The sequence below is a fragment of the Staurois parvus genome, unplaced genomic scaffold (genome assembly GCF_062004578.1).
Source record: "Staurois parvus isolate SC_StPar_1 unplaced genomic scaffold, SC_StPar_1.0 ptg001484l, whole genome shotgun sequence".
In the NCBI taxonomy this organism is placed as follows: Eukaryota; Metazoa; Chordata; class Amphibia; order Anura; family Ranidae; genus Staurois; species Staurois parvus.
In genome coordinates, this window is record NW_028319280.1 from 81,781 (window position 1) to 99,282 (window position 17,502).

A 17,502-nucleotide genomic window follows, 5' to 3' on the forward strand; every position below is an offset into this window, starting at 1 on the left:
TACGATCCCACCCTTGGGTTTACTTTCATGTATCTCCTTATCTGGGGACTACCTACGATCCCACACTTGGGTTTACTTTCATGTATCTCCTTATCTGGGGACTACCTACGATCCCACTCTTGGGTTTACTTTCATGTATCTCCTTATCTGGGGACCACCTACGATCCCACTCTTGGGTTTACTTTCATGTATCTCCTTATCTGGGGACCACCTACGATCCCACCCTTGGGTTTACTTTCATGTATCTCCTTATCTGGGGACTACCTACGATCCCACCCTTGGGTTTACTTTCATGTATCTCCTTATCTGGGGACTACCTACGATCCCACACTTGGGTTTACTTTCATGTATCTCCTTATCTGGGGACTACCTACGATCCCACACTTGGGTTTACTTTCATGTATCTCCTTATCTGAGGACTACCTACGATCCCACCCTTGGGTTTACTTTCATGTATCTCCTTATCTGAGGACTACCTACGATCCCACCCTTGGGTTTACTTTCATGTATCTCCTTATCTGAGGACTACCTACGATCCCACACTTGGGTTTACTTTCATGTATCTCCTTATCTGAGGACCACCTACAATCCCAGTCTTGGGTTTACTTTCACATATCTCCTTATCTGGGGACTACCTACGATCCCACCCTTGGGTTTACTTTCATGTATCTCCTTATCTGGGGACTACCTACGATCCCACACTTGGGTTTACTTTCATGTATCTCCTTATCTCAGGACTACCTACGATCCCACACTTGGGTTTACTTTCATGTATCTCCTTATCTGAGGACTACCTACGATCCCACACTTGGGTTTACTTTCATGTATCTCCTTATCTGGGGACTACCTACGATCCCACCCTTGGGTTTACTTTCACATATCTCCTTATCTGGGGACTACCTATGATCCCACCCTTGGGTTTACTTTCATGTATCTCCTTATCTGGGGACTACCTATGATCCCACCCTTGGGTTTACTTTCATGTATCTCCTTATCTGGGGACTACCTACGATCCCACCCTTGGGTTTACTTTCATGTATCTCCTTATCTGAGGACTACCTACGATCCCACACTTGGGTTTACTTTCATGTATCTCCTTATCTGAAGACTACCTACGATCCCACACTTGGGTTTACTTTCATGTATCTCCTTATCTGGGGACTACCTACGATCCCACACTTGGGTTTACTTTCATGTATCTCCTTATCTGGGGACTACCTACGATCCCACCCTTGGGTTTACTTTCACATATCTCCTTATCTGGGGACTACCTACGATCCCACCCTTGGGTTTACTTTCATGTATCTCCTTATCTGGGGACTACCTACGATCCCACCCTTGGGTTTACTTTCATGTATCTCCTTATCTGGGGACTACCTACGATCCCACCCTTGGGTTTACTGGTTTGATGAAATAAAGCCAGAATCAGGTGCACAGCGGGACCCACCACACAGGACTCTTGAAAGAGCTTCCAATCGCTTATCAGTTGGGTTCCTAAAGGCAGTTGCGTCCTTCAACAGTATGGTGGTCACCTTGGTAAGGCTAGACATGACTAGATCCAGTGTGGGAATAGACCAATTCTGAACAAACTCCTCACAAAATGGATACAAAGCCAGTAACCTCATAGGGGGGACAAACAGCTTACCAGGATGTGCTTCCAATCTCTTTAGACAAGCAATTAGAACAGAGAAAGTCTTTGCAGCTTTAGGAACCCTATACAACCCAAGGATGGAAACCACACTGGTAGAAGTAACAGGCTAATCCTCTAGCTTCGGAGTGGCATGCATGGCAACAATAGGAGCCAAATTGCTCTCCTTTAACTTGGGAGTAATAGCAGAAGACTGCAACCTCTCAGGGGTAAGCTCACTAGCCAAAGATTTGAGTTCGATTCTCCGTGACCAATGGCTCAGAAGCCACCAAGAAGAAAGCATGGATATCAGACACTAGCCCCATCAGCAAGCGTACTGTAAGCAGCACTGACACCATCAGAAGAAGCTAAGCTGAGGGCACTTGGCACAGTGGGACTGTCCCCCCACCACCCGTGTCTACAATCAGGCATATTCCAGCCACCAAGCAGATAGGCAATATACAACATACACGTTCAGGGTAAGACACAAGGTCTCAAGTACTCATGAAACCCGGACAGCTGGTAATAGGTCAGTGACTGGAGGGTCAAACGACTGAAGGTGACCAAAGCTGCTGTATGTGGGCAGCAGAAGCAGTTTTGAAGATCAAAGATCCACATGGCACTTTGTAGTAGGAGCAGCTGGAGGGAGATACTTCCTCGACGTATGGTGGCAAAGAGAGCGTGGTCTACTAGTGCAACACTCCACCTGGCGGATGATGTCAAAGATCAGTCCCACAGCATTAACCCCTTTATACAGCAAGGCTGGTGGAAAACCGAGAACATTGGCATCCAGCGACCAATAAAAATAATGGACCTCCCAGAGCTACTCGTTAAATGAGTCTTCAGAGAATTCCTGAGACTGTGCCAGCAGCTCTGGACCTGGAAAGCACTCTGCAGCGAATCTTTTCCAGAACTGGGTCTGGAAAGCGGCCCACATGGAACCCAGTGCCTGAAGGTCACTTGCACCATCCAATCCAGTGGGGTCTGGTTGCAGGACAACCATGCTGTATAGCTGCAATTTGGAGGGGAAACCACCAGCAATGCTGCGGAGAAGAGTCTTGGTTGGAGAAAAAAGAAAAATCACAGGTAGGTCTTTGGAACAGCAGAGCTGAAGAAAGAAGGTCCATCAGAAAAAGTTGAGCCACGCTGGTAGTACGAGGGGTTACCCTGGTTGTGTTAGTGTCCTATCCGCCTGTAGGTGGCAGTACAAGCTAAGAGATAAAGACTTCCCATGTCCCTCAACGGAAGGCCCATAATCCTGCATTGCCGTGATATTTTACCAGCTTTCCACTGCTGCAGGTCACACACTCTTCCAAAGGACCACGATGTGATGAAATACAACGTTTAGATGGAGCGGACAAACATCCCCCATTATAGCTCAGTTTGGCCTGCTGGGAGTTGTAGTTCTCTGGGGTTCCCTATTCCCGGAGTCCTTACCAGGAGCTGCAGCCGTGGTGGATCTGGTCTCCCGAAGTCACCTCTTCTCCCGGAATGAGCTCAGCTCCATGGAGGGTGACCAGCGAAGGTGGATGGGGTGTGGCACCAGGCGTGGCATTCCTCAGTCCCCGTAGAATCTCTTCCGTCACCACACATGGACAATCCTGAACCAGACAGGAACAAAAGTATTCATACGTGGAGCAGATAGGACATCACCAATACACTGCCGACCACTGAACATTCGGTATCAATAAGTGAGCGGTGCTCAGAATGAATATGATACGGCCGTAGTCACACCCCAAGCCCAAAACTGACCTACTGGAACCTCGAACCACCAAGCTGAACTCCATCCTTCCCTCCAGTCCTGCACTCACATGTGAGAGACGTTTTGGCAGGCTGGCCGCATACAGGGGCCCAAAATCCAATGACCACCTTCAGGCTTTTAAAGGGCTTTATTCTCTCATTACACTTCCTGACTACCTATCACAGTTTCGGAGGCCCTGAAATGCCAGGACAGCACCAAACCCCCCAAATGACTCCTTTTTTGGAAAGTAGACACCCCATGGAATTCGATAAGAAGCATGGTGAGTATTTTACAGATCTCGAGAGGGCTCTTGGGAGCAGGGGCAGACTGACCATTTGGAAACTCAGGCACTGCCCGAGGGCCCGGGGTCAGTAGGGGGCCCCATGAGATGCCCCTGGTACCTTTTGCATAGGTTTTTTTGAGTTTGGGCATGGACACAGGGGCCCCATGATCCCCTATTGCCCGGGGGCCCCATGAGTTGTCAGTCCGCCCCTGCTTGGGAGTACTGAGGCAGGGTGCTGGGATGTTTTCAGGAAGCTATGTACAGCACCTTGCCGGCCCCTCCTATCAGCCATGATGTGCATACATTGCATAGAGAAGCACAGGGACCCAGTGATGACATCACCGGCTCTAAAAGTTGAGTAATGAAAATTAAAAGGTTCTAGTTCAAAATATCATTTTCATGTTGGGGGGGAGGGGGATTTGGATGAAGCAGGAAATGGTTCAAACCCCCGTCAGATTTATTTGCTGTCCTATTGGAAAGATTTTCCCTTTCTTCGAGTCTCAGAGACAACAGGAAGTGCAATTCCTTCTTAGACAGGTGTCACCAGACCGGTGTCCCCATTGGAACAATGGTGACCAGGACAGTGGGAGAGGAGGAATCTCACCAATGTGGACACAGACAGCCAGAAAACCTGACAGGGGGTCCAACTCTTCACAACTCCACCCAAAATACGAAAACAAAAAATTAGCAAGAGAATGACCAAGCCTAGCCCCTCCCCCGGCCCTGGTCAGTGTGGTGACCCCTTCGATTATTATGGTGTCATTCAGGGGCGGACTGACAACTCATAGGGCCGCTGTGTCCTTGCCCAAACTCAAAAAGGACTATAAAAAAAGGTACCAGGGGCATCTCATGGGGCCCCCTACTGACCCCGGGCCCTCGGGCAGTGCCGCCCCTGGTGTCATTACTGCTGTCCACCAAAAACATCACAAGCCAGAAGAAGCCAACCCTAAACTGTATCATCTCTCCTGAGCGTCCACGTGGAACGCCCTCACAAGAGTCACATGACTTGAAGCCTCACCGTGATGCAGGATCCGTTGTGGAAGTAGGTGCCCAGCGGGCAGTGACACCCTTCCTCACACTCATCCGGGAAGCACTCCACCTGCTGGGTGAGGTGGGCGCAACTGTAGGGGCAGCTGTCGTCCTTCCCACATTCGCGGTACAACCGGTCGATCGGACAACCAACATCTGGAAACACGGAACAGCCAATCAGCAGCCTCACCATCGGTGACAAGGAGACACCCCTATAGTGGAGTGACTACGAGAGAGAACATCGCTCCAAGACTTTTCTATTTCCAGCTGGCGGGGGAGGGGGGGCAGTGGCACGACTCCCACCTCAGGGTCCTAGTCTAAGCGAATATCCGGACGATGGGAGTCGCTGAGACAATCACCAGGTGGACAGTCACTCCGCCATCTTGTCCTAGGACAGGTACTCACCTAGGCAAACTTGGCTGTTGCACATCCTGCTTTGGATGGCGTTTCCTTCACATTCCTGATGCCGACATTCTCGTACCCGGATCTGCTCCCCTCCCCCGCAGCTAAGACTACATGGAGACCACGGGGACCACTCGCTCCAAGGATCCGGTTCTGTATTGAACGAAGACACAACGGGCGCAAGGGGTTCAGGAATCGGTATCAGCCCTATGGTCGTGTGTGTGTGGTGTACAAAGGACAGTCCTTGTCTCACCGGGACAGGCGGGCCCCTGGCAGTGCCTCTGCTGCTTTTCACCCCCCACGCATGCTCTTCCACCATTTTGTGGAGCTGGACTGTCACATTTCCTCCTACGGGTCTGGATGCCATCTCCACAGCTTGAAGAACATGAGGACCACAAACTCCAAGGACCCCAACCACCATCCAGAACACAACGCGGGTCGAAAGTGCAGAGCAAGCGGCCATCAACGCAGGTGCTGGAACAAGAACAATCTTCTTTAATATCTACAAAGAGAGACGTGGCCTTCACCCCGACCTCTCCTGACCCCGACCTCTCCTGACCCCGACCTCTCCTGACCCCGACCTCTCCTGACCCCGACCACTCCTGACCCCGACCACTCCTGACCCCGACCACTCCTGACCCCGACCACTCCTGACCCCGACCTCTCCTGACCCCGACCTCCCCTGACCCCGACCTCCCCTGACCCCGACCTCCCCTGACCCCGACCTCCCCTGACCCCGACCTCCCCTGACCCCGACCTCTCCTGACCCCGACCACTCCTGACCCCGACCACTCCTGACCCCGACCTCTCCTGACCCCGACCTCTCCTGACCCCGACCTCTCCTGACCCCGACCTCTCCTGACCCCGACCTCTCCTGACCCCGACCTCTCCTGACCCCGACCACTCCTGACCCCGACCACTCCTGACCCCGACCTCTCCTGACCCCGACATCTCCTGACCCCGACATCTCCTGACCCCGACCTCTCCTGACCCCGACATCTCCTGACCCCGACATCTCCTGACCCTGACATCTCCTGATCCCGACATCTCCTGATCCCGACCACTCCTGACCCCGACCTCTCCTGACCCCGACTACTCCTGACCCCGACTACTCCTGACCCCGACCTCTCCTGACCCCGACCTCTCCTGACCCCGACCTCTCCTGATCCCGACATCTCCTGACCCCGACCTCTCCTGACCCCGACCTCTCCTGACCCCGACATCTCCTGATCCCGACATACCAATTCTGACATTGAAGAATCACACTCTCTCCAGACGGTAGATACTGCCAGGGCTCCGGACCGGACCAGGCGGAGCTGTTACCAGACTCTGACCCTCCTATAGAACAGAAGAGAGAAAACATGAGACACTCTATGCATGGAGAACGTTCCGTGGAACTACTACAACCGTCACATCCCTCAACAGAAGAGGGAAAACATGAGACACCGTATGCATGAAGAACGTTCCGTGCAACTACTACATCCGTCACATCCCTCAACAGAAGAAGGAAAACATGAGACACTCTATGCATGGAGAACATTCCGTGCAACTACTACAACCGTCACATCCCTCAACAGAAGAGGGAACACATGAGACACTATGCATGGAGAACGTTCCGTGCAACTACTACAACCGTCACATCCCTCAACAGAAGAGGGAAAACATGAGACACTGTATGCATGGAGAACGTTCCGTGCAACTACTACAACAGTCACATCCCTCAACAGAAGAGGGAAAACATGAGACACTGTATGCATGGAGAACGTTCCGTGCAACTACTACAATCGCCACATCCCTCAACAGAAGAAGGAAAACATGAGACACCCTATGCATGGAGAACATTCCGTGGAACTACTACAACCGTCACATCCCTCAACAGAAGAGGGAAAACATGAGACACTCTATGCATGGAGAACGTTCCGTGGAACTACTACAATCGTCACATCCCTCAACAGAAGGGGGAAAACATGAGACACTCTATGCATGGAGAACGTTCCGTGCAACTACTACAACCGTCACATCCCTCAACAGAAGAAGGAAAACATGAGACACTCTATGCATGGAGAACGTTCCGTGCAACTACTACAACCGTCACATCCCTCAACAGAAGAGGGAAAACATGAGACACTCTATGCATGGAGAACGTTCCGTGCAACTACTACAACCGTCACATCCCTCAACAGAAGAAGGAAAACATGAGACACTCTATGCATGGAGAACGTTCCGTGCAACTACTACAACCGTCACATCCCTCAACAGAAGAGGGAAAACATGAGACACTCTATGCATGGAGAACGTTCCGTGCAACTACTACAACCGTCACATCCCTCAACAGAAGAGGGAAAACATGAGACACTCTATGCATGGAGAACGTTCCGTGCAACTACTACAACCGTCACATCCCTCAACAGAAGAGGGAAAACATGAGACACTCTATGCATGAAGAACGTTCCGTGCAACTACTACAACCGTCACATCCCTCAACAGAAGAGGGAAAACATGAGACACTCTATGCATGGAGAACGTTCCGTGCAACTACTACAACCGTCACATCCCTCAACAGAAGAGGGAAAACATGAGACACTCTATGCATGGAGAACGTTCCGTGGAACTACTACAACCGTCACATCCCTCAACAGAAGAAGGAAAACATGAGACACTCTATGCATGGAGAACGTTCCGTGCAACTACTACAACCGTCACATCCCTCAACAGAAGAGGGAAAACATGAGACACTCTATGCATGAAGAACGTTCCGTGCAACTACTACAACCGTCACATCCCTCAACAGAAGAAGGAAAACATGAGACACTCTATGCATGGAGAACGTTCCGTGCAACTACTACAACCGTCACATCCCTCAACAGAAGAGGGAAAACATGAGACACTCTATGCATGGAGAACGTTCCGTGCAACTACTACAACCGTCACATCCCTCAACAGAAGAAGGAAAACATGAGACACTCTATGCATGGAGAACGTTCCGTGCAACTACTACAACCGTCACATCCCTCAACAGAAGAGGGAAAACATGAGACACTCTATGCATGGAGAACGTTCCGTGCAACTACTACAACCGTCACATCCCTCAACAGAAGAGGGAAAACATGAGACACTCTATGCATGGAGAACGTTCCGTGCAACTACTACAACCGTCACATCCCTCAACAGAAGAGGGAAAACATGAGACACTCTATGCATGAAGAACGTTCCGTGCAACTACTACAACCGTCACATCCCTCAACAGAAGAGGGAAAACATGAGACACTCTATGCATGGAGAACGTTCCGTGCAACTACTACAACCGTCACATCCCTCAACAGAAGAGGGAAAACATGAGACACTCTATGCATGGAGAACGTTCCGTGCAACTACTACATCCGTCACATCCCTCAACAGAAGAGGGAAAACATGAGACACTCTATGCATGGAGAACGTTCCGTGCAACTACTACAACCGTCACATCCCTCAACAGAAGAGGGAAAACATGAGACACTCTATGCATGGAGAACGTTCCGTGGAACTACTACAACCGTCACATCCCTCAACAGAAGAGGGAAAACATGAGACACTCTATGCATGGAGAACGTTCCGTGCAACTACTACAACCGTCACATCCCTCAACAGAAGAAGGAAAACATGAGACACTATGCATGGAGAACGTTCCGTGCAACTACTACAACCGTCACATCCCTCAACAGAAGAGGGAAAACATGAGACACTCTATGCATGGAGAACGTTCCGTGCAACTACTACAACCGTCACATCCCTCAACAGAAGAGGGAAAACATGAGACACTCTATGCATGGAGAACGTTCCGTGGAACTACTACAATCGTCACATCCCTCAACAGAAGGGGGAAAACATGAGACACTGTATGCATGGAGAACGTTCCGTGCAACTACTACAACCGTCACATCCCTCAACAGAAGAAGGAAAACATGAGACACTCTATGCATGGAGAACGTTCCGTGCAACTACTACAACCGTCACATCCCTCAACAGAAGAGGGAAAACATGAGACACTCTATGCATGGAGAACGTTCCGTGCAACTACTACAACCGTCACATCCCTCAACAGAAGAGGGAAAACATGAGACACTCTATGCATGAAGAACGTTCCGTGCAACTACTACAACCGTCACATCCCTCAACAGAAGAGGGAAAACATGAGACACTCTATGCATGAAGAACGTTCCGTGCAACTACTACATCCGTCACATCCCTCAACAGAAGAGGGAAAACATGAGACACTCTATGCATGGAGAACGTTCCGTGCAACTACTACAACCGTCACATCCCTCAACAAAAGGGGGAAAACATGAGACACCGTATGCATGGAGAACGTTCCGTGCAACTACTACAACCGTCACATCCCTCAACAGAAGAGGGAAAACATGAGACACTCTATGCATGGAGAACGTTCCGTGCAACTACTACAACCGTCACATCCCTCAACAGAAGAGGGAAAACATGAGACACTGTATGCATGGAGAACGTTCCGTGCAACTACTACAACCGTCACATCCCTCAACAGAAGAAGGAAAACATGAGACACTCTATGCATGAAGAACGTTCCGTGCCACTACTACAACCGTCACATCCCTCAACAGAAGAGGGAAAACATGAGACACTGTATGCATGGAGAACGTTCCGTGCAACTACTACAACCGTCACATCCCTCAACAGAAGAAGGAAAACATGAGACACTCTATGCATGAAGAACGTTCCGTGCCACTACTACAACCGTCACATCCCTCAACAGAAGGAACACAACTGGAAATCCTCCAAAAATGAAGAGCTGCTGAGGATTCCAGTGAGAGTGGGGTTTTGGTGATAGCAGTGGTTGGGTGTTGGAGATTTCCCGGTGTTGGTGATAGCAGTGAGCGAGTGTTGGGGGTCTCCCGGTATTGGTGATAGCAGTGGTTGGGTGATGGAGGTCCCCCCGGTATTGGTGATAGCAGTGGTTGGGTGTTGGAGATCTTTCGGGATTGGTGATAGCAGTGGTTGGGTGTTGGAGATCTCTCAGTATTGGTGATAGCAGTGGTTGGGTGTTGGGGATCCCCCGGTATTGGTGGTAGCAGTGGTTGGGTGTTGGGGGTCCCCCGGTATTGGTGGTAGCAGTGGTTGGGTGTTGGGGGTCCCCCGGTATTGGTGGTAGCAGTGGTTGGGTGTTGGGGGTCCCCCGGTATTGGTGGTAGCAGTGGTTGGGTGTTGGGGATCCCCCGGTATTGGTGATAGCAGTGGTTAGGTGTTGATGATCTCTCGGTATTGGTGATAGCAGTGGTTGGGTGTTGGGGATCCCCCGGGATTGGTGATAGCAGTGGTTGGGTGTTGGGGATCCCCCGGGATTGGTGATAGCAGTGGTTGGGTGTTGGGGATCCCCCGGGATTGGTGATAGCAGTGGTTGGGTGTTGGTGATCTCTCGGTATTGGTGATAGCAGTGGTTGGGTGTTGGTGATCTCTCGGTATTGGTGATAGCAGTGGTTGGGTGTTGGTGATCTCTCGGGATTGGTGATAGCAGTGGTTAGGTGTTGATGATCTCTCGGTATTGGTGATAGCAGTGGTTGGGTGTTGGGGATCCCCCGGGATTGGTGATAGCAGTGGTTGGGTGTTGGAGATCTCTCGGTATTGGTGATAGCAGTGGTTGGGTGTTGGGGATCCCCCGGGATTGGTGATAGCAGTGGTTGGGTGTTGGAGATCTCTCGGTATTGGTGATAGCAGTGGTTGGGTGTTGGTGATCTCTCGGGATTGGTGATAGCAGTGGTTAGGTGTTGATGATCTCTCGGTATTGGTGATAGCAGTGGTTGGGTGTTGGGGATCCCCCGGGATTGGTGATAGCAGTGGTTGGGTGTTGGAGATCTTTCGGGATTGGTGATAGCAGTGGTTGGGTGTTGGGGATCCCCCGGGATTGGTGATAGCAGTGGTTGGGTGTTGGAGATCTTTCGGGATTGGTGATAGCAGTGGTTGGGTGTTGGTGATCTCTCGGTATTGGTGATAGCAGTGGTTGGGTGTTGGTGATCTCTCGGGATTGGTGATAGCAGTGGTTGGGTATTGGGGGTTCCCCAGTATTGATGGTAGCAGTGAGTGGGTATTGGGGGTTCCCCAGTATTGATGGTAGCAGTGAGTGGGTATTGGGGGTTCCCCAGTATTGATGGTAGCAGTGAGTGGGTATTGGGGGTCCCCCAGTATTGGTCGTAGCAGTGCTTGGGTGTTGGGGGTCCCCCAGTATTGGTGATAGCAGTGGTTGGGTATTGGGGGTTCCCCAGTATTGATGGTAGCAGTGAGTGGGTATTGGGGGTTCCCCAGTATTGATGGTAGCAGTGAGTGGGTATTGGGGGTTCCCCAGTATTGATGGTAGCAGTGAGTGGGTATTGGGGGTCCCCCAGTATTGGTCGTAGCAGTGCTTGGGTGTTGGGGGTCCCCCAGTATTGGTGATAGCAGTGGTTGGGTATTGGGGGTCCCCCAGTATTGGTGGTAGCAGTGAGTGGGTATTGGGGGTCCCCCAGTATTGGTGGTAGCAGTGGTTGGGTGTTGGGGGTCCCCCAGTATTGGTGGTAGCAGTGGTTGGGTGTTGGGGGTCCCCCAGTATTGGTGATAGCAGTGAGTGGGTATTGGGGGTCCCCCAGTATTGGTGGTAGCAGTGAGTGGGTATTGGGGGTCCCCCAGTATTGGTGGTAGCAGTGGTTGGGTGTTGGGGGTCCCCCAGTATTGGTGGTAGCAGTGGTTGGGTATTGGGGGTCCCCCAGTATTGGTGATAGCAGTGGTTGGGTGTTGGGGGTCCCCCAGTATTGGTGGTAGCAGTGGTTGGGTATTGGGGGTCCCCCAGTATTGGTGGTAGCAATGATAGGAGGTTGTCCATGTTTGGCAATCCCCTTAGTGTACACACACATGACTGACACCGTATTATCGATCGTTGCTCTGGTCACCCACCTGGCGATCGGTTCTGGTACTTGCACCGGCATTCACTTGACTCCATGCACGCCCCATCCTGCATCAGCTGACCCTCAGGACACCCACATGAGGGCTGACACTCCGCACTCTCCAGGCACACGGCGTCTCCATGGAGATCATCACAGGAGCGAGGACACGGCTTACCACACGGAAAGTCTACCAGACCGCCATCACATTCTGCAAGACGAACAAATAGTTACAGTGGGAGGAATAGTGCCCCATCATTGGTGTCAGTGGGAGGAATAGTGCCCCATCATTGGTGTCAGTGGGGGGAGGAATAGTGCCCCATCATTGGTGTCAGTGGGGGGAGGAATAGTGCCCCATCATTGGTGTCAGTGGGAGGAATAGTGTCCCATCATTGGTGTCAGTGGGGGGAGGAATAGTGCCCCATCATTGGTGTCAGTGGGGGGAGGAATAGTGCCCCATCATTGGTGTCAGTGGGAGGAATAGTGCCCCATCATTGGTGTCAGTGAGAGGAATAGTGCCCCGTCATTGGTATCACTGGGAGGAATAGTGCCCCGTCATTGGTGTCAGTGGGAGGAATAGTGCCCCATTATTGGTGTCAGTGGGAGGAATAGTGCTCCATCATTGGTGTCAGTGGGAGGAATAGTGTCCCATCATTGGTGTCAGTGGAAGGAATAGTGCCCCATCATTGGTGTCAGTGGGGGGAGGAATAGTGCCCCATCATTGGTGTCAGTGGGGGGAGGAATAGTGCCCCATCATTGGTGTCAGTGGGAGGAATAGTGCCCCATCATTGGTGTCAGTGAGAGGAATAGTGCCCCGTCATTGGTATCACTGGGAGGAATAGTGCCCCGTCATTGGTGTCAGTGGGAGGAATAGTGCCCCATTATTGGTGTCAGTGGGAGGAATAGTGCCCCATCATTGGTGTCAGTGGGAGGAATAGTGCCCCATCATTGGTGTCAGTGGGGGGAGGAATAGTGCCCCATCATTGGTGTCAGTGGTGGGAGGAATAGTGCCCCATCATTGGTGTCAGTGGGAGGAATAGTGCCCCATCATTGGTGTCAGTGGGAGGAATAGTGCCCCATCATTGGTGTCAGTGGGAGGAATAGTGCCCCATCATTGGTGTCAGTGGGAGGAATAGCGCCCCATCATTGGTGTCAGTGGGAGGAATAGTGCCCCATCATTGGTGTCAGTGGGGGGAGGAATAGTGCCCCATCATTGGTGTCAGTGGGGGGAGGAATAGTGCCCCATCATTGGTGTCAGTGGGAGGAATAGTGCCCCATCATTGGTGTCAGTGGGAGGAATAGTGCCCCATCATTGGTGTCAGTGGGAGGAATAGTGTCCCATCATTGGTGTCAGTGGAAGGAATAGTGCCCCATCATTGGTGTCAGTGGGGGGAGGAATAGTGCCCCATCATTGGTGTCAGTGGGGGGAGGAATAGTGCCCCATCATTGGTGTCAGTGGGAGGAATAGTGCCCCACATTGGTGTCAGTGGGAGGAATAGTGTCCCATCATTGGTGTCAGTGAGAGGAATAGTGCCCCGTCATTGGTATCACTGGGAGGAATAGTGCCCCGTCATTGGTGTCAGTGGGAGGAATAGTGCCCCATCATTGGTGTCAGTGGGAGGAATAGTGCCCCATCATTGGTGTCAGTGGGAGGAATAGTGCCCCACATTGGTGTCAGTGGGAGGAATAGTGCCCCATCATTGGTGTCAGTGGGAGGAATAGTGTCCCATCATTGGTGTCAGTGGGAGGAATAGTGCCCCATCATTGGTGTCAGTGGGGGGAATAGCGCTCCATCATTGGTGTCAGTGGGAGGAATAGCGCCCCATCATTGGTGTCAGTGGGAGAAATAGTGTCCCATCATTGGTGTCAGTGGGGGGAATAGCGCTCCATCATTGGTGTCAGTGGGAGGAATAGTGCCCCATCATTGGTGTCAGTGGGAGGAATAGCGCCCCATCATTGGTGTCAGTGGGAGGAATAGCGCCCCATCATTGGTGTCAGTGGGAGGAATAGTGCCCCATCATTGGTGTCAGTGGGAGGAATAGTGCCCCATCATTGGTGTCAGTGGGAGGAATAGTGCCCCATCATTGGTGTCAGTGGGTGGAATAGTGCCCCATCATTGGTGTCAGTAGGAGGAATAGTGCCCCATCATTGGTGTCAGTGGGTGGAATAGTGCCCCATCATTGGTGTCAGTAGGAGGAATAGTGCCCCATCATTGGTGTCAGTGGGAGGAATAGTGCCCCATCATTGGTGTCAGTGGGAGGAATAGTGCTCCATCATTGGTGTCAGTGGGAGGAATAGTGCCCCACATTGGTGTCAGTGGGAGGAATAGTGCCCCATCATTGGTGTCAGTGGGAGGAATAGTGCCCCATCATTGGTGTCAGTGGGAGGAATAGCGCCCCATCATTGGTGTCAGTGGGAGGAATAGCGTCCCATCATTGGTGTCAGTGGGAGGAATAGCGCCCCATCATTGGTGTCAGTGGGAGGAATAGCGTCCCATCATTGGAGTCAGTGGGAGGAATAGCGTCCCATCATTGGTGTCAGTGGGAGGAATAGCGTCCCATCATTGGTGTCAGTGGGAGGAATAGCGCCCCATCATTGGTGTCAGTGGGAGGAATAGTGCCCCATCATTGGTGTCAGTGGGAGGAATAGTGCCCCATCATTGGTGTCAGTGGGAGGAATAGCGCCCCATCATTGGTGTCAGTGGGAGGAATAGCGCCCCATCATTGGTGTCAGTGGGAGGAATAGTGCCCCATCATTGGTGTCAGTAGGAGGAATAGTGCCCCATCATTGGTGTCAGTGGGTGGAATAGTGCCCCATCATTGGTGTCAGTGGGAGGAATAGTGCTCCATCATTGGTGTCAGTGGGAGGAATAGTGCCCCATCATTGGTGTCAGTGGGAGGAATAGCGCCCCATCATTGGTATTAGTGGGAGGAATAGTGCCCCATCATTGGTGTCAGTGGGAGGAATAGCGCTCCATCATTGGTGTCAGTGGGAGGAATAGCGCTCCATCATTGGTGTCAGTGGGAGGAATAGCGCCCCATCATTGGTATTAGTGGGAGGAATAGTGCCCCATCATTGGTGTCAGTGGGAGGAATGGTGTCCCATCATTGGTGTCAGTGGGAGGAATGGTGCCCCATCATTGGTGTCAGTGGGAGGAATGGTGCCCCATCATTGGTGTCAGTGGGAGGAATAGTGCCCCATCATTGGTGTCAGTGGGAGGAATAGTGCCCCATCATTGGTGTCAGTGGGAGGAATAGTGCCCCATCATTGGTGTCAGTGGGAGGAATAGTGCCCCATCATTGGTGTCAGTGGGAGGAATAGTGCCCCATCATTGGTGTCAGTGGGAGGAATAGTGCCCCATCATTGGTGTCAGTGGGTGGAATAGTGCCCCATCATTGGTGTCAGTGGGTGGAATAGTGCCCCATCATTGGTGTCAGTGGGAGGAATAGTGCCCCATCATTGGTGTCAGTGGGAGGAATAGTGCCCCATCATTGGTGTCAGTGGGTGGAATAGTGCCCCATCATTGGTGTCAGTGGGAGGAATAGTGCCCCATCATTGGTGTCAGTGGGAGGAATAGTGCCCCATCATTGGTGTCAGTGGGTGGAATAGTGCCCCATCATTGGTGTCAGTGGGTGGAATAGTGCCCCATCATTGGTGTCAGTGGGAGGAATAGTGCCCCATCATTGGTGTCAGTGGGAGGAATAGTGCCCCATCATTGGTGTCAGTGGGAGGAATAGTGCCCCATCATTGGTGTCAGTGGGAGGAATAGTGCCCCATCATTGGTGTCAGTGGGTGGAATAGTGCCCCATCATTGGTGTCAGTGGGAGGAATAGTGCCCCATCATTGGTGTCAGTGGGAGGAATAGTGCTCCATCATTGGTGTCAGTGGGAGGAATAGTGTCCCATCATTGGTGTCAGTGGGAGGAATAGTGCCCCATCATTGGTGTCAGTGGGAGGAATAGTGTCCCATCATTGGTGTCAGTGGGAGGAATAGTGTCCCATCATTGGTGTCAGTGGGAGGAATAGTGCCCCATCATTGGTGTCAGTGGGGGGAATAGTGCCCCATCATTGGTGTCAGTGGGGGGAATAGTGCCCCATCATTGGTGTCAGTGGGAGGAATAGTGCCCCATCATTGGTATCAGTGGGAGGAATAGTGCCCCATCATTGGTGTCACTCGGAGGAATAGTGCCCCATCATTGGTGTCACTCGGAGGAATAGTGCCCCATCATTGGTGTCACTCGGAGGAATAGTGCCCCATCATTGGTGTCGGTGGGAAATCCTGCCCAATGTTGGTATCAGTAGGAGAAATAGCGCTCCAAGGGCCGGATGAAGACCGGCAAAGTGCCATATCGGGCCCCCAAGTCCCAGTTTGGAGACCCCAGGTCTATACTATAAGCACCTGCACCCCATTACCTGAGCACTGTGTGATGTTGGGGTGACAATTTCTGCTCTGCCGGGACTCTCCTTCACATGGAGCGCCCCCAAACCTCACAGGGGGGTTACTGCACTGTCTAGTCCTCACAGAGTCCACAGAGCAGGTGTCACACTCTGACCAGGGACCCCAGGGGCTCCACTGTCCGTTCACTGAGGAGAAAAGAATGATGACGTTACGGACACGCGTGTCACGTGTGAGGCAGTTGCGGTACATACGTGCTCTATTCCTTACCTGGGCAAAAAGAAGGTGAGGGGCACTCCTTCCTCTCCAGCTGCACTCCCGTATCACCAAAATACTGCTGCACCCCACCACAGTGCTCTCCTCCACCAAGCGGTTTAGGACAGGCACAGCTCCGGTACCTGGTCACCATCTCTGTACCACACGTCCTAGAACACGGGGTCCAGTCTGACCAATCACACCAGCCTCCAGCCACTGACAACACAAGAAAAGAGAGCAGACGGTACAACATCTGACCACTACAGGGGTCTTCACAAAGTTCAAATTGTCCACCTCTGACCTAGCCTAAGGACCCCCATAAAGTGACCATCAGCCAGTCCAGCCAATGATGAATGCTTAGTCTATGGTCACATGATTGTCCAACTAAACACAGATATCCTCACAGCCCAGACATGTCTAAAGGATGCCAGTCTTGTCCAGGACCGTGTGACTCTTCCACAGTCCTCAGATCTGCTAGATCAGGTCCTCAGGTCTTCACTAAGGCCAGCAGTTAGAGGATTTGACTCGGGTGACGAAGCTGAAACTTACGTGGAAACACCAAAAGGAACCTTTTCATAGAGGAGACTGAAAATTCTTCTTCCTGACACTGTCCTCACCCAAGGTACCTCAGATCGCGTCTTCTTCTCGTCCTCGTTGTAGACAATGCCACTGCTCCTGCAGAGTGTGTTGTAGGTTGGCACCTTCCTCAGAGCTCCAGAATAGGGATTGGTCCTGGAACCGAGTCATCACTCTGCTCCTCTCTCTTGTTGCTCATAATTTCCTCACCTAAGGTCCATCATATTGCTTCCTCACCTCTTCAAGGACAGTACCACTTCTCCTGCAGAGTGTG

At 51.7% G+C, this 17,502-nt stretch overlaps 1 protein-coding gene across 1 annotated transcript in view; it reads right to left on the reverse strand.

Moving 5' to 3' along the window:
• The window catches only part of LOC149435585 (SCO-spondin-like), a 234,063-nt gene that overhangs the window by 69,255 nt on the left and 147,306 nt on the right, over positions 1-17,502 (reverse strand). The window contains 8 exon segments of the mRNA XM_089662513.1: positions 3,065-3,228; positions 4,670-4,836; positions 5,086-5,235; positions 5,336-5,556; positions 6,324-6,420; positions 12,016-12,213; positions 16,415-16,585; positions 16,668-16,868. Of these exon segments, the coding sequence (XP_089518639.1) occupies positions 3,065-3,228; positions 4,670-4,836; positions 5,086-5,235; positions 5,336-5,556; positions 6,324-6,420; positions 12,016-12,213; positions 16,415-16,585; positions 16,668-16,868 (1,369 nt within the window).